Source organism: Engystomops pustulosus, chromosome 1 (genome assembly GCF_040894005.1).
Source record: "Engystomops pustulosus chromosome 1, aEngPut4.maternal, whole genome shotgun sequence".
Lineage (NCBI taxonomy): Eukaryota > Metazoa > Chordata > Amphibia > Anura > Leptodactylidae > Engystomops > Engystomops pustulosus.
The window spans coordinates 118,672,326-118,690,920 of NC_092411.1; the positions used below are offsets into that span (position 1 = coordinate 118,672,326).

At 40.8% G+C, this 18,595-nt stretch overlaps 1 protein-coding gene across 2 annotated transcripts in view; it reads right to left on the reverse strand.

Moving 5' to 3' along the window:
* Positions 1 to 18,595, reverse strand: part of PGM5 (phosphoglucomutase 5) — a 154,543-nt gene that overhangs the window by 20,858 nt on the left and 115,090 nt on the right. For both annotated transcript variants that reach the window (XM_072151397.1, XM_072151386.1), the window contains 3 exons: positions 15,822 to 15,937; positions 13,175 to 13,310; positions 8,272 to 8,455 (listed from right to left, as the gene is read on the reverse strand). In XM_072151397.1, the coding sequence (XP_072007498.1) occupies positions 8,272 to 8,455; positions 13,175 to 13,310; positions 15,822 to 15,937 (436 nt within the window). The remainder of the gene's footprint in view (positions 1 to 8,271; positions 8,456 to 13,174; positions 13,311 to 15,821; positions 15,938 to 18,595) is intronic.

An 18,595-nucleotide genomic window follows, 5' to 3' on the forward strand; every position in this document is an offset into this window, starting at 1 on the left:
ATGAACTGGGACAGCATAAGTTCTATGTGCAGGGAGCACTGATTAATAAAGCTCCTGCACATCTTGGAGTCGCCATCGTACTTGCTAGGCATGGACAGCCGTGGCCTTAGTTCCGCAGCGGGAAAACAAGCCGGAGCAATAGAAACTGCAGGGACAGCCTCAGGAATCTGTTGCTGATGCTGGTTAGCTAGTAGTTGCTGCAGCATGGCGGTGACGTGTTCCAGCTGATCACGCTGTACCGCAATCTGCCGGGACTGGTGGATCACAATGGTAGCGAGGTCTGGCTTGCTGGGAGATGGAACCTCTGCGGGATCCATGGCCGGATCTTACTGTCAGGCTTGTAGGTGTGGATCCTCTGGACCACTGCAGACGATGACACAAGCCGCTACTTGGGACCGGAGTCTAAATGGTACCCGGTTTTCTCCAAAGCCCGCCGCAAGGCGGACTAGACAAGCTGCAGCGTGGTACCACCAGGTCGTTCCTCAGGTGTGACTTGTCTGCAGTGGCGGCCAAGGTCGAAGTACAGAAACAGCTTGTGAAATATGTAAAGCACAGTGCTGTATAAAAAAGACCACTGCAGACCAAAGATAAACTATGTTGTTTCAGCTCTGGAACATAATCATATTAGAAAATAACTTCTAAAAAGAAAAATATACATTTCCTACATATTCATATATTAGCAAATATACAATAGGTAAAGCATAAGTACCATATTAGGGTGGCTGTGAAAGGCTGCCTGCACAGACTGGTGTTCTGGCCAGATACAATAGACCAAGCATAGTGCAGTGGATGGAATTCATTACATCATAGTGAAATATGATGCAGGGATTCCCTGTCTGCTGGCATACAGCACCACCCACATTGTACCAACTGTGTTGGTGCTGCTGTATGGCTGGCAGAAAGAATCATTGGATTACCATATATATCACTATGATGCAAGAACTCTCATCCACTGCACCGTACTCAGTCTGTTTAATCTTACCGGAACATGGATCCTGTTGACCAAGCATGTTCATGTGCCTGAATGCATCCTTAAAGGGGTATTCCTTTCTGGGTATTCACATTTAATTGAATTAATCTACCATATACTGTACATACATTACTTGAACTAGATGTTATGAAAAAATTTTTACCTGTGTGAAGATAATTTCCCATAAATGTAGCCATGCTGTCGTTGGATAGCAGTCCATGGATACGATCACCCCTGTATTCTGGCAGCGTTGGTCAACATTGAGCCCTGCTACACCACCTGCATTTCATGTTCTTTACCACAGGACGTCTGTGGGACGTGCAGTAACTTCCAGACTAACAAGGACAACTATTTCAATTTAAAGGGACAGCATGGCTTTATTTAAGGGACATTGGGGCAGATTCACTTACGGGTGCGGACGGGATTCACTAAGGCAGTTCCTCCGACGTCCATCAGGTGTCGCTGCTGTGCTGAAGACCATCGGAATGCACTGAAGTTCACCGTCCTATCGTGAGTGAAGGTAAGTGCGTGTCGAGCGACACTTTTTTATTTTTAAAATGTGGCGGTTTTTCCGAATCCGTCGGGTTTTTTTTACAGCCACGCCCCCCAATTTGCTTCGCGTGCATGCCGGCGCCGATGCGCCACAATCCGATCGCGTGCACCAAAATCCCAGGCCAATTCAGGAAAAATTGCCGCAAATTGGAAATATTCGGGTAACACGTTGGGAAAATGCGAATTGGGCCCTTAGTAAATCACCCCCATTATCTTCATACAGAAACATATTTCTAATAATATCCATTTGAAGAAATGTTTGTATATGGCAGATGGATTAAATTAAATGTAAATACCCAGATGAGAATTCCTCTTTAATTTGCTTAGTTCTTTTCAAGTTAAGTTTATTGACAAACAGCCACATTAACTGTCAATGGGCTTCTCAGCTTATGAATGACTAAAAAGCTAAAATGCCCAACTGAGAAAAAAATCAGTTTACTAATGAATATCGGCCTGTGAGTTAAGTATTATTTGAACATAAAATCAGCACCAGTGCCTGCCTGTGGATGTGCAGTATAGTTCAGCTAAATCCTCTGGGCAGGGAAGAGCAGAACTGGAATGTGTCAGGAGACATCTGTCCTTGTCACCGACAGAATGAAGATCAAAGAGAGGAGTTAATATATCTAGCTGGGTGCCTAAACAAAAATTTTAAAAAATGATAATTGAAATTTTAAGTTTTATTATTGAGCTAACGTCTCAAGCGAATAGACATATGAAGACATAGTATGAAATAATATAATGCTAATTTGGACGAAATGGCAAAGGGATATAATACAAACAGAAAATCAATCTTGCAACTAAAACACACCTAAATGACTAGAATGTTCATAAGGAATAGCATGGCAATGGTGCTGCTAGAATGTATCTCTCTCCTCTGCTGCGGTGACAATCCTTCTAGGGACAGTTAAGTTCAACATTTGTGAGAACTCCGTCTAGTTTTTCAACCACTCTAGTTACAGGTATTGACTGCCTAATAGATAGGCTAGGTTCCCAAAACTTAACCCCTAAAAATCAGGTTTTTGTCAGGTTTCTGACAGCATCAACAGGCCAGCATTGACCTCAGGAATGCCCATCAGATTGGTGGGGGCACAATCAGCTGCTGAAGGCATTGGAAACTAAGGGGCAGAGATGGAAGCGGAATGCTCTGAAGCGCCTGAGCTCAAGGAATGCAGGACTCCTGCATCTTCCTGGAATAGCTCATTTTTAAGGAGTGTCAGACTTCTAAGTTTTTTATATAGATGATCTTCCTTAAAGAGAACCCGTCATGCAAAATAACCCCCCTAAACTAAATATATTTTCATAAACTGCCATTAGAGAGCATTGCCTCTATTCCTTCATTGTCCCTCTACATGCCTGTAAACCTAAGCAATGAGGTCCTAAAGCTGTATGCAAATGACCTGTGAAATGTCCAATGAGTCATTAGCATATTCAAGCTGTCCACTCTATTCATGAGTGGGAGGCACAACCACACCCCCAGTGCTTGACTGACAGCCTGTATAATGATGTGCTTCCTGGTGCTGGTGGCCACGCCCCCTGCAGCCTGTGTGTGCATGTGTGTGTGTGTGTGTTTAGGAGAGATACAGCAGCTCCAGGCAGCCATGTTACAGCAGAACATGTCAGATTTATGTGTAGCTGATGTCTGTGTCTCTCACCTGTATATTAGGAGGATGCAGCATGTCAGCAGATGCAGCACACACTAGCCATGCTTTACTATACATTACACACAGACATAAGCAGCCTCATTTATATGATAAAGAATAGATGATTTTACAATGATTAATGTATGAAATAACTAGATAAAGCCTGGGATGGATCCTTGTGAGCTGCTCCAACAGGTAGTGGTGACAGGACTAGTGACACAGACCTGATGACAGGTGTCCTTTAAGATGAAAAAAGATATGGGGGCACATTTACTAAGGGCTTTGCGGCAGTTTTCTGTCAGACTTTGCATGTTTTTTTATGTTTAGACTGCTTGCACAGGTATTTAAGAAGTGTCTGCATCACAAATGTGTTGCACGCAACCGTTTTGTGGTGCAGCTCCAGTAGCCACCGTGCCAGATTTAACAGCATTGCACGCCCTATGATAAAGATGCACCACAAAAAAGTTGGTGAGCTCTGTTGGTCCAGTACAGGGAAGCGACAGATTCATGATTTCTGGCGCACGTTCTTAATAAATCTGGCGCACCCAGCATTATACACAGGCAGAGAACTTTTAGTTTAGTTTCCCACATTCTTAGTAAATGTGCCCCATGCTGTATTGACTGTGGTTCCTACCTCGCGGAGATAATTGTGCCTATATATGAGACAGTATAGTAACATCTTAGAGTAGTTTTGCTACTTATATAAATGTCTAAAGCAGTTTAAGAGACTTGAGGCCTCCCATCCTCCCTATTGCTGGGTGTCCCCACAATCAGACTGTCAGAGATAAAAATGAGGTAATATATTAGGGGAGCCCATTCATACAAATGCTTTTTCAGTGTAATGAAGTCCTGGACAGGTCGTACAAAGTGACACACACACTTTGTAACCATTTTCCGCTTCTTTCTGTTAACCTAGTCATAGCAAGTTATAGATAACTGTTTAATTTAATAAATATCAATTAACTATATGGTACCACTTTCTGCACATTGCTAGAAACATCATGGAATGCTGCCCACCATGTGAAATTCTGAAGGCCTCTGAAACACTATTGGTGGAGGTTTCATTTTCTCTTGACAGCAGCTGTTTTTCTTGGCACGTCACATTGTGGAAATTCCCACCGTTGCTAGGAGTGTTAGGATTAAATAAATGCACTCCCATGTGCAAAACACAATTGTTGCCATTCAATAAGAACTTCATAGATGAAAATTAAAAAAGCAATCTATTACAGACAAAAAAATATAGGAAGGTACGGTGTTTATTAATCTGGGTGCAGGGTGGCGCAGGAAGTGTTCTATCATTTTCAGGGGTATGTAAGTTTGTTGTGCAAGTGATTAATGATTTGGTGCGCAAAACAATAGGTTTAGAAATGTCTCCCCATTCATGAAAGTGAAATAGAACTCCCTGGACAAGCTTTTGCTGCTCTAACTGTGCGCCAAAAATTGTGGCACAAAACGAGACGGAAAAATAGTCTGCCAGTTTTCCGATTGAAAGTCGATAATAAATGCCCCCATGTTGCTTTACTACTTAAAGAATCGTATACGCTTAGCCATTCCTAGCATGCATGTTTATATAGTCCTTCCTGTTCAGGTCCATTTTCTAGAACTGTCAATAATCACTGTCAGCTTACTCTATTGGGGCACTGGTTATATGGCCAAATAAGCGCTGTACTCCACAAGCAGTACCTACCACAATTCTCTTTACCCAGCTCCACTTTGCTACACGCAAACCTTCTTTTCTTATACATTCTTACACACTGAGTCTGATGAAGGTCAATTGTCTGACCAAAACGTCACAACTTTGAATGTTTGCATAAAATCTTTAAAAACCTAGTTTGCAACACAACAGTGTGACGGGAGTTTACAAAATTCTTATGCCTTAAGGCATTGGGACCCTCTCCAGAGTACCTGTGCAACTCACTATTTATAGTGTGAAGCAGAAATCCTTTTTATACTTAATTCTAAGTTTAATGGCCTGAATATGTGAAAACTGGTGTAATCTGCCTTAGAGCAGTTTGCCTGCACTTATTTAATAGTGTTGCACATTCTAAATTAATCTGGTCTGTTTTCAGGATGTGACACACACTTTTTTTCTCCTGTTGCACTTTCCTTCATGATGCTGTGAAAGAATAGTGTTGAACTGCTGCAATAAATGTGGTGAAAACTAGCAACACACCCCTTTAGGACAAAATACAACCACAGTACAAAAGTGGCGCAAACACTTCATAAAATGATATTCTTTTAATACAAGCTGGAAGGTGATTGGAGAGGTGCTACCACCTGACCAGGGAGTATGTTAACCCCTGGTGGGCAGAAGCACATGGTCTTTCCTGAGCATAGTGTCTGCAGACAGGACCAGACCCCATGGTCTGTCTGCCACAGCCACTGTCCTAATTCCAAGAAATACAGGTGTCTCAGGCCATCACCTAGTACCCATGACAAGTCCGGAGACTTAAGCACAGACTTAAGACCACCACCCGAACTCAGTTCCATCTCTACCAGCCCAGCATGAATCTACTACCAGGCTGCGTGTAACCTTCCTGTGGACCGGCTTTCCATGACTCTTCAGGCTTGAGAATCCGCTGTTAATTGTTTGGCCGTTGCCTTCTGGTCAGTAAAGAACTGTAAGTTGATTTGCCCAACGTTGCCTTCATCTGATCCTTGGACACGGCTGCTTACCACCACGGGCTCAGACAGAAACCACAGAAACCTCAGGGATTGCCCCAGGGAGAAACCACTGCATCAGCCTCTCCCTCCATATTTCTTGCACACATCACCTGCTGGAGACCTGCTAGGCTGTAGCTCAGTCCTCCGGTCCCCATACCAAGCACTGTGACCACAGCGTGCCCAAGGCCGCACTAGCCAGCCACTCCAGTATTCTGCGCCCTGGCTGCCTCCAGACCACAAGAAAAGGCTAGGTCTCGGTGGGGGATGTTGCAATTTTGACAAAAAGAGACTATTATAAAATATGCTAATGAGAGGGGGGTTCAGGCTTCAGTGCTCAGAACACTTCCAGCTCATTAGCATATTTTTTCAAAATCGCTGTTACAGGATTTAATTAACACGGTAAAAGAAAGTCTACCATCAGTATATCAGATAGTAGATATCCTTTAAAGACAGTTGACTTAGGGAATACATTTCTATCAAATGCCCTTTCCTCAAAATAAGTTACTACCTTGAGATGTACAAGTAAAATTAAAATATAAATCACTAATTTCAATCAGTTTCATTTGTCAGTGCTGTGTTAAAGGAAGGTTAGAAACTGCAGGATATGTTTAATACTGGCATGACCTTTTGGACAAGTGAAGTATTTATATCCCTGCCCACACACAGACAGGCGCTGCACAAAAGAGATGTGACAGCTGATATATTCCTAAAGGATGGAAGGCTTGAAGAGCACAGCTGAGAATACATCACAAGGAGACACCTTAAAGGCATGTTAGACACTTCTATTAAATGGGCTTGACTGGCATGCGAAAACCATTTACTGCTGTTAGCTTCCGTATATATGCTGTATTTACTACCTAACTTCAAATATAAATTTTTACAGTTTTAAGCCACATGCACACTGGCGTATGACCCGCACGGCTACTATGGGCTTGTCGAGGTGGAGACCAGGTGGGTGGGGAAAACCAGTGGAGACTATAGCAACAAACTCCGCCAGTTCTGATTTGATCTAAGGATGGGAACTGGCGGAGTTTGCGCTCATATTCACCAAGAGGCCGGAGCCTCTTAGTGGATATGGGCGCAGAACCCAATTCTTAATGAATTCCCTCCAAAGAGTACAAACTAGACAGTCTGAAAATAACCAGACTATACTAGGTTGACTAACACTGGGTGATACCCTAGGTGCATCTAGCTGTCTAGGACAGAGTTCGATAGAAATATTCAGGCTTTGGGGCAGACAAATCCCTATTTTCCTGAGGAGACATGTACCCATGCCAACTTATCAAGTAAGTTGAAGTTATTTAGGTTGAGCTTGTTATGTCTAAAAGGGCCAAAAGTGCATCTAATAGTGCCAAATATTGATGAAAGGACCCAGATCAGTTTAACTGGATATGCCAGTATTCAATAATCTGGCACACCCTGCACATTCATGATGCAAACTGCACTTAGTGCAGTTCGCCTCACTATAGATAAATATTGGCCAGGGTGTCAGATTTTGGTTCATTATACTGTGAAATCATGTTTAAAATACAATGGCATGTGCATAAGGGACAATAACAATCCGCTTTGCGTGTCAGTGCAGTTTTCAGCAAGTCATCCACCCAGAACTTGTTACGTGTACCCTAATAAAAACACTATATTAAATAAGGCTCAGCTTTTAAACCCGCGCGATCACCATGACGTAACTCTACTTCAAGGTGTTTGAACTACCCACACCCTATGACGTATAGTTACTTCAGGGTGATGGAAGGGGTTAAACTGTATTTAAAGTACATTTTTTCATATGGCACAAAATTTCCAAAAAGCATTAAAATTGAACCCTATTCTACTTTGAACAGATTTCGGCTACAAATATGAGGCACATCCTTAAAGAAAATCTACCATCACAATCAAGCATAATAAACCAGGGACATTTTTACTATCTCATCCTACCCCATGCTCCTGGTCAGTACTTCCTACTTCTCTCTGCCTGCTGTAATCTCACAAAGTGGGAAGTGCTCCTCACGGTGCAGCTGCAGCACAGAGGGGCTCAGGTGATGTCTGCCCAGTGCCCTAGCTCAGTAGCATAATTTTAAAGGCTGATTTTAGAAAGAAAGAAGCCATGGATAATTAAAAGAGGATAGCCAAAGTCTGGGTTCCTGGTTCAATGAGTAAGTGTCCATGGTTGATCCATGCTTGATTTTGATGGTAGATTTCCTTTAACAGCTTAGATGTGCTGTTGTAATGCCCCCATGCACCCTGAAGAGGTCAACCAACTGTTGGTCCCTCTGCAGTTAAACACAAAATTGTTTTCAAGATAGAATTGTTATTTAATTTATAATAAAATTACATACCAAAACAGACATCTCAGGAGAGCTGACAAGTACAAGAGGTACAAATGCCATAGATTCTGCAACATAACTTGTATTTGGTTGAAAAGCTAATAAGCCATCATTATTCTCCTACCTGCTTCTTTGTCACAGTCCCATCTACAGGGTCCACATATTCAAAACTATCTGTTTTCTCCACACTGTACATGTGGCTTCCAACTGCAAACTGCTGACTAGTAAATGTCTTTTCAGTTATTGTAGACTCCAGATCCTTCATAATGAAGAAAGCTGTTCTGGGTTCAAGGCCATCATAGTCAAATCTGTAAAAGAATACAGACCAATGACAATGTTGTATGTCTAAATACTGCAAAGAAAAAGGAGCACACATATAAACTCCAAAGAGTAGAGAAACACTCATTGATTAATTTTTTTACATAATTGATTCTATACCAAACTTTGCAACAAATCATTGTTTTTAAATGACATCTTGTTACATATAACAAGAATAGAATACAACCATTGATCATTTCTGTTTCTGCTTCAGTCACTCATTTAATTTTTTCTGGTTTTAGTTATACAAAAATAAATAGTCAATGGGACAACAGAAAGACATATCATCATATTTGATACAATTTATTTCTCTTCTGTAGATAAGCAAAGGATCCAATGATGTGTTCTGCTAATCATTTAAAGGGAACCTGTCACCTACTTTTATTCCACTAAACTAGTAAATCTCACCCATTTACCTTGAAATCTCAAGGTCTAGTCATGTGAATATTAACAGAAAACTGTCATCTTTGTTCAGTGGGAAGTCAGGCGCATAGGCTGCAAGGGGAGCTCCACTTTATATGCCTATATTGTGTTCTATGCAAGCTAGAACCCACTATATCAGTAATCAGTAATGGTTTGGGTATCAAATTAACGAACATACTTTTATCTTTCATACAGCATCAGGCTTGTGGTTTTGTGATCTAAACAACCAGAGATACAACAGCTAAGGACTTGCAAGGCAAATACAAGCAGAAGATAAAGATCAAATTATCTAGTTATCTGTATTTCCTAGAACCTGTTGCTCATAGAACCACAAGCCAGATGTGATTTGAAAGTTGAGAAGCATGGTTCTATCTGCTATATAACCCAAAATATAGGCACCTAAAATGACACTTCCACCATCCTCTCAGCCTGAGTCTTCTTTTGAATGTTACACAATTTCAATGTTAAATCCTGCGGTTTGTCAAAATCCGTTGAATCGTCCGGCGGCCCCCTCCCGGTTTGTGTTGCGTGAAAGCTGGCACGATTGCCACACAACCGATAGCGTGTGACAAAAACCGCTGTTAAGTGCTGCGCAAAACGGAAATCGTCGGGAAACCCGACGGAAATGCGGTCCATGGACCCTTAATGAATGTGCCCCATTATATCCATACATATAAGGGCACATTTACTAAGAACAGTGTAAACTGTTTGCAAGAGTGCAGGGTGCACCAGATACATGATTTCTAGTGCAAGTTCTGCATGAATCTGGTGCCTTCTGCAGTGCCCCGACATAGTGTACCACTTTTTTCATGGTATACCTTTAACATAGGGCGTGCGACACATTTCTGTTGAACTTTGCATGATAAATATGGTGCACGGTCTGACTGAGCATCTAAATGCCTCCTTCAGTGCTGAAATTTGTGTTAGGTGAAGAATAGTGCAGCACAAATGTGGCGCAGGCACTTCTTAAACACTTGTGCAAGCAGTTTGCACTAGAAAGAACAAAGTCCAACAGAAAACTGGCACACAACCCTTACTAAATGTTCCCCATACTATATATATCATAAATTTATACATACAGTATGCACTCACCATATATACACATACATTCAGTATAAACACACTATATACCCACATACTGCATATACATACAGCATATACATACACACATACAGCGTATAAATACAGGCAGTCCCCGGGTTACATACAAGATAGGGTCTGTAGGTTTGTTCTTAAGTTGAGTTTGTATGTAAGTCGGAACTGTATATTTTATCATTGTAATCCCAGCCAGAACTTTTTTGGTCTTTGTGACAATTGGATTTTAAAAATGTTGGGTTGTCATTAGAATCAATATTAACATTAAAGCGTAATTACAGACACCTGTGATAACTGTTACAGCTGATCATTGTAGACTAGGACTAAAGTACAATAAATTACCAATATCCAGAGGTCCGTTTGTAACTATGGGTCGTATGTAAGTCGAGTGTTCTAAAGTAGGGGACCGCCTGTACAGCATATACACACTTACATACAGTATATACGGCATATAAAAAAAGAATAATCTATTAATAATAATAACTATTGTAACAATAATAATTATATTAAAATAATATTATAATAATTATAATAATTTATTTAGCACCAACAAATTCTGCAGGGCTTTACAAATCAACACACATACTATATAAACATACAGCATACATACATATACTGCGTATACATACAGCAAATACAAACATACATGCAGTATATATAGCATATACAAACATACATACAGTATATACAGCATATACAGACATACACGCAGTATATATAGCATATACACACATATACAACAAATACACTCATACCATATACACTTATACAGCCATTGGGCGGAGTGGAGGGGCGGGCGATTGAGACATTTTGGGGGTTGAGGTGTGTGGTAGTGCCATTGGGCGGGGGGGGGCTGCAACGTCTCTTGTAGTTCAGGGCAGTGAACTGTGCCATTGGGTGGGGTTGGGGGAGGCTCGGTGTCTGTTCCGTCAGGTGGGGGGAAAGGCAGGCTTTTGGCTGGTGGGTAGGAGTGTATACGGCTGTGCCGGAAGATGGACAGTTCTTCAGGCAAGCACAGTGGAGGTGTGCAGGTGGGCCAGTTCAGCAGGTGTTGCTGTCTGCAGTGGGCGAAGGGTCCAGGAGAATGGCATTGATTTGTTTTCACCGTCCATCCCGGGCCCTTTGTACTGTGGGCCCTATAGCAGCCGCTGTGTCCATACAGACAGTACAGAGAATGCCTGTAATATCAATTAGGTCATCCAACTGCCCATAGACAGAAGCCGCATCTCTGCATTTGGGGACATAGCCCTCACGTTTTTAAAGACAAGGCACCCAGTCCATTGGCGATCCAGCGGCGCGTTCTCTGCGGTGGATTCGGGTCCGGCCGGGATTCACGCCCCCGATTTCCGTCGCGTGCATGCCAGCGCCGATGCGCCACAATCCGATTGCTTGCGCCAAAATCCTGGGGCAATTCAGGGGAAATCGGTGCAAATCGGATCACTTATATGGTTTGTACTGATTTCCTTCATTTAACAACCTGCTGTACAATAAAGCAAATTAATTAAAAGAACCTTCAATAGAAATCATACATTCAATAAATAGATGAATAGTGAGTTATCACCTCTTCTTTATAGAATTATTAATATGATTAACTGACAAATTAAATCTCTTAATACCCATAAGAGTATCAATTAGATATACATTTGTCATACAGCTAAGAAGTTCTGAAGTGGTCACATTTTTTAGGAACAAGATTAGTCACAGTTCTACATCCACTATTGTCTTCTGATGATATGATTATTCTAATATTTCTGTTTGTGTCCTTGTTTAAAGATACCAACTAAACTTTCAGATATTGCTTATTTTGTAGGTTTACCAGAAACATTAGAAATATCTGTTACTATATATGAAATGGAGAATTTTATAGTTCTGACTTGTTCTTTCATTTTATAGTTCTTACTTTTGCTGTCTTTTTCTCAAGTACATCACTTTGTGCAGTATGCCTTATGTATCTTTATTTTTCAGATGTTTTGTGTGACATTTGCCGAAAGAATAATTTCTTTTCTCTATTTTTGCTACACCTGGTTCATTGCACTATTGAAGTACAGCTGCATAGCTACTTGCCATACAAGGGCATTTATACCGTGTATGGCAGGATATGGCCCTTTTTTATATGCTTTAAATGTTTCAATTTTTGCAACTTAAACCTGCTGGATATTAAAAGTTTAGGCTGCTACCTTAAAAAAAATGTATGTATTCACATTCTATTGACTTACTCTTAATCAATTGGCTAGTTACAAAGCATTTTTCCTTCATTGGAAGAGTAAGCGGCTGTGAAAATGTTGAAACAGGCGCTAACACCAGCAATGAAGAAAAACACTTTCAAGCCAACCTATCACATAGTAAAATGTAAAACGCATGCTTTTCTGCAATGTATTCAAACGTGTGACCACACCCTGATATGTTGTCACCTCCCTGGGGTGTGACTAGAGTGCTTAAAAATGCGGGCCTCAAATCCAAAATTGAAAGTAGTGTCCATTCCTGTGGATAACCCTCTCATATGGCTTGTGTCCAAGTAGATTTGAGACATTTTCAACAAAAAGTCTAAACAAAGGAAAAACTAAACACAAGAAAAAAGACATTTTTTCACATTTTTTCTTTTTTCACAACAAAAAAAGACATGAACATACATGAGATACAAAAAGGCTACCAAAAGTCTCAATTATACCAAAAAAAAACAATACAAAGATACATGTCACCCAATATCTCAAAGACTGTAAGCTCTTGTGAGCAGGGCTCTCATACCTTTTGTTTCATCTAACCATGTTATTGAGAACAACATATTTTCCCTACAAACACTTGGTGTATCAATAGACTAGTCAGGACTAAAATTCCTTAAAACTACGTTTCAACATAATAGTGACTTTCCATTCCTAAAGAATCCATAACTCTACCATAGAGCATTTCACATTTCATGCATAAAAGTGGCCTTTATTGGCACCTAGGCCCTTTGTGCCAAATAATGCAGCACTTTGTCCTTTATAGACCATACTTACAACAATAGGGCTAAAACAAGACAAGTGGTAAAAGGAAAAACTGGCTCAAGTTATTCAATCTATGTCATTGTCTGGCATTGGCCTTGTGACAGTCTAAATTTGGCGTAGCCTACATCTGATATTCAACTCCTTGCTCAGAGGGTGGTCAGAATGGAGTTGATTGGCTGTGCCCTGACATTGATGAGAAGAGGTTACCTGCAGTAATAGTGCCTTCCAAACTTTGTCCAGTGATCTTGAACAATCTCTTCTACACCCTGCTTACGAGCAGCCATAATTGAAAGCCAGACTAACACAGCCCAAAGGCCATCCTTTTCTCTGAGATGATCTGAACCTAGAAGAAGAAAAGTGATTGTGTACTAAATGTCATCATTCTTCCCTGTAATAGTTTTCCATTTTCAAAGAAGCTAGACAAGTTAAAAGTTGATGGTGTCTTTATGAGAATGGTTGCATCTGCTAGCTAGTAATTGAGGGATGTCTTGCTCAAGGCCCCAACAAATCAAAAGTTTCCAAGACATACCTTTTTCGGTACAGGACATATAAAGATCTATTTAATTATTTTCTTTACCCAATACACAAGTATTCATACAGTGTATAAAAACCCATAATTTTACATCTACAGATTTTATGGTTGATAATGTGCAGTAATGGCTGCGAACTCATTGGTTAAATTTTCAGTGAAATAGTTTTTTGTTGACAATTTTTATGGTACGGTACCAGGGACGCAGAGTGCTTTAATTGTCATGTCATGTGGGTGTAACATGACAATCATTGGGGTAATAATAGTAAGTTATCTCTTAAGGTAGGAGCAGGGTATTGTACACAGTAATAATATATCCAACTATATCACGGTACAGTGATAATGAAACAATGATGCCACAGTATTGTAAAAATGCACACAATGCACCACAACTGTTGTGGTCACACGCATGTATCCAGCAGGGGTTCCATCGTCATAAATTCCATTTGGATGTGGTAAATCTTTGGGGTAGGAAGTGCATTTAAAGGTTTGCTATTGGACCCATAACTTATTTATTATTCTATAAAACTTAATTAACCATGTATGCCAGGTTAAATGTAATTCTCTCAGTAAATATGATGATTTCATTGTTAATAGAATTTTACTGATCTATTCTCTGATAGTATTGCCTAGTGTCAGACTGGAGTGCAGAGGGCCCACCAGTAATATCTTTTCATGGGGCTCACCACTGTAAAGCTCAATGCAAATATTACTTGATATCCATTCACAAATTCCTAACACATAGCTGACCCATCTTGCTTTGTAGCCCTCACATTGGACTATTACAGTTCTAGAAGCCCTCTAAGTAATCTGCTGCCTGCCTTTAGAGGTAACTTAGGCCCTCTTAGCTCTGTGACCAAAGAATAGATGCCCATAAAGTAGCAGGCCTCAGGCAGTAGAAAGATGCTACAATGTGACTGAGCTCCTATGTGTGATTGAAAAGGCCCAAGGAGGAAGGATACTGGTTGTCTAGTTATTATATTTATATGTCATCTAAGGTATGCAAAACATCTACAGTATCTAAAAATAAACTGGGGAGATTGCTAGATAATCTACCCATATTAGTATAGGGTGGGTTACATGCTGTATGCTGAATTATATTTGTATGCTGTGAGGGGTCTGCATAACTAATGCAAGGCCTGGGGCGCCAACCAGCCATTGGTGGATTCAGCTCTTCACCTGTTGGCCAGTCAGAGCCTGTGCACAAATATCCAGTGAAAAAACATTGAACAAAACTCACTGGAAAGATGGCAAGGTGTCAACTCCTAAATTAATGACCCTATGGAATATGTGCAGGCAACAAAGACAACTCAAAACCCAAACATTTCTGGAATTTAGAGACACAACTGTATAAGATGAGCAGACTGACAGATGAAATCACAACTGCTCCCAGGCCTCTCTCAGCTCTCAAGTTGGCACGTTGCATCACAAGTCGTACATCTCCGACATTCTCCATGCACTTCTACAGAAATGGAAGGGTTTTAGAAAACATGAATTCAGCTCCAAGATACTCTGCCAAAGAAACGTTCTGGGAAACTCTGTTTAAGATTGTTTCAAAACTGTCTGCCCTTTTATAGGAGAAGAATTGCTTTTATTTACAGGCCAACACAAAAATCTGATGCTATAAAAATAGTTCTATTCCTTGTTTTACAGGCATGTGGCTGAATCACATTAACAGATTACAGATCTTCATGTTTGTGACTATTCTGTTTTTATCACCAAGTTATTGCTATCGATATGGAATAGGGTTTAAAACCGTGAAACCACAGTGAACATTTAAAATCAACTTCCTGTAATTAGTCTTTCTTTTATTTTCTCATAATTCAACACATGGTTATGTTTACTGTGATTGTTTTTCTTGGCCTTTGAACGTGCCATCCACAAAAGGGAAAGATTTGACAAGAAATGAATTGTTATGTTTAACAATAAGTAACTAGAAAGAGGTAGACGTAGAAGCATAAGAACATTCATATAGTTTTAGACTTTTTCAGTGGTGTATTTTGGACCTTACCACCTTGTTTCTTTTGCGCCGTCGTCTCTTATATTGATTTAGGGAACTGTACGTGTTACAGAAAGGTTTTTCATTTGTACATAGACAAGGCAAGCAGCTACACAATAGTGAAGCAGAAAACCATTAACTATTATTCTATATCTTTTGCCAGTTTTGCTTGTGCCACTTACTTATTAATACCTTTTTATCTTTGACGTAGATTCTGTGTAGCATTATTTGTTCTTCTCTTCATCTCTGTAATAGAAGTTGACCAAAGCCAAGGTAGTAGCCTGCATCAAGCTTCTAAATAATAATAAAGGAATATTGTTGATTACCTGTGCCAAAACTTTCCTCTCCACACAATGAACAGCGTCCAGAATCCATTAAGTTTGCAAAATATTTCCAGCCAGTTGGAGTTTCATACACAGGGACCTTCATTGCTTTAGCAACCCTGAAACACAAGGGACACAAATTACACATTCTTTTTAACATACAGGCATATCAGCATTCCAGTACTTAGTTTGTCAGTAGGAAGTATAACCAAGTACCCTATAAGCTTATTGCAACCTGGAGAGAAGAGATTACTGTATTAGATGTTGCACTGCACAATAACCACATGCACATAATATTTAAGTTCTTAACATCAGGAACTGGATATCTGAATATTGTTTTTCTGAACATGTAATTTGCTTTTGTAACATGGGTACATTAAAAACAGTGGTTGGCACTAGAGGCAACAGCATCCCCTTTACTTGCCCCTCAAGTATTTCAAACACAGGTACAGTGAGAAAAAAAGGATTTAGTTAGCCACCAATTGTGCAAGTTCTCCCACCTAAAAAGATGAGCGAGGCCTGTAATTGACATCATAGGTAGAACCTCAACTATGATAGACAAAATGTGAGAAAAAAACCCAGAAAATTACTCTGTCTGATTTTTAAGGATTTATTTACAAATGATGGTGGAAGTAAGTATTTGGTCTCCTACAAACAAGAAAGATTTCTGGCTCTCACAGATCTGTAAGTTCTTCTATAAGAGGCTCCTCTGTCCTCCACTCATTACCTATAGTAAGGGCTCCTGTTTGAGCTTGTTATCAGTATAACACCACCTTAGGATTAATGCTGGGAAGACCAAGGAGATGGTGGTGGACTTTCATAAGCACAGTCCTCCTTCTCAACCGGTGATTATCCATGGGACAGACATTGAGGCAGTGAAGTCCTATAACTACTTGGGTGTCCTCCTCAACAATAAACTGGAGTGGGCAGAAAACATAAACGCACTTCACAGGAGGGGTCAGAGCCGGCTACACCTGCTGAGGAGGCTGAGGGCATTCGGAGTGCGGGGGGCTCTTCTTAAGACCTTCTTCAACTCTGTAGTGGCATCAGCCATCTTCTTTGGTGTAGTCTGGTGTAGCAGCATCTCAGCTAGGGAGAGGAGCAGACTGGACAAACTGATTAGGAAAGCCAGTTCTGTCCTGTGGGGTCCTCTTGAAACAGTGCAGGTGGTAGCTGAGAGGAGGACACTGTGTAAGTTGAAGTCTATTCTGGAGAATAGCTCCCATCCCTTGCATGACACTGTGGTGGCATTGGGGAACACCTTCAGTGACCAACTGCTTCACCCCAAATGTGTTATCATAAGTCATTCCTCCCCGCTGCCATCAGGCTGTTCAACAAACAAGGCCCAAACAGAAGTAACCTGCGCCCCCCACCTAACCAGTCCCTGCAAGTCCCATCTACAGACTGAACATCAAACTGCCGATCATTGCTTGTCTCTTTTTCTGTCTTTTTATCCCCCTTTTCTTTTTGTTCATTTATCCCTAATATTATTGTTGTCATAGTTTGTGCTTCACTCTCTGTACCCTCTCTGCTGCTGTAATGCTGTGAATTTCCCCACTGTGGGACTAATAAAGGATTATCTTATCCTAAAAGACAGCTGTCCACAACCTCAGTCGCACTCCAAACTCCACTATGGTGAAGACCAAAGAGCTGTCTACCTGCACTAAGCTGGGATGACTGAATCTGCAATAGGCAATCACCTTGGTGTGAGGAAATCAACTATGGGAGCAATAATTAGAGAATGGATAACATACAAGACCACTGATAATCTCCCTCAATCAGGGACTGCACGCAAGATCTCACCCCTTAGGGCTAAAATAATCACAAGAACCGTGAGCAAAAATCCCAGAACCACACAGGAAGACCTAGTGAGTGACCTGCAGAAAGCTGGGACCAGCGTAACAAAGGCTACCATCAGTAATACACTATGCCGCCAGTGACTCAGATCTTGCAGTGCCAGACGTGTTCCCCTGCTTAAGCCAGTACATATCCGGGCCCATCTGAAGTTTGTCAGAAGAGTACTGGGTAAATGCCATATGTTTAGATGAAACCAAAGTAGAACTGTTACGTAGAAACACAACTCTTTTCCTCTTCGTGGAGGAGAATGAATGCTGAGTTGCATCCAAAAAACACCAGACCTACTGGGTAGCATGGGGGGCAACATCATGACGAGGGGCTTCTCTGCAAAGGGACCAGGACAACTGATCTGTGTACATGAAAGAAAGAATGGGGCACTTTATGGTGAGATTTTGAGTAAAAACCTCCATCCATCAGCAAGGGCATTGGAGATGAAACGTGGCTGGGTCTTTCAGCATGATAATGATCTCAAGCACACCATCAGGGCAATGAAGCAGTGGCTTTATAAATAGCATTTCAAGGTTGTGGAGTCTCCAGATCTTAACCCAATAGAAAATCTCACTGCTCTAGATGAGATCTGTTTGGTGGAATGGGCCAGCATAACAGCAACAGTGTGTGCCAACCTTGTGAAGACTTACAAAAAAGCTTTGACCTCGGTCATTGCCAACAAAGGATATATAACAAATACCTAATTTCCACTATAATTTGCAAATAAATTCTTTAAAAAATCAATGTGATTTTCTGGATTTGTTTTCTCATTTTGTCTCTTATGAGAATCTACCTATGATGTCAATTATAGGCCTCGCTTATCTTTTTAGGTGGGAGAACATAATAATACTTTATTTCCCCACTGCAGGTGTTTCACATGCCATGGATTCTGGACGGAGCAGCAATCAGATTCCTCTACTGATGGACGCAAG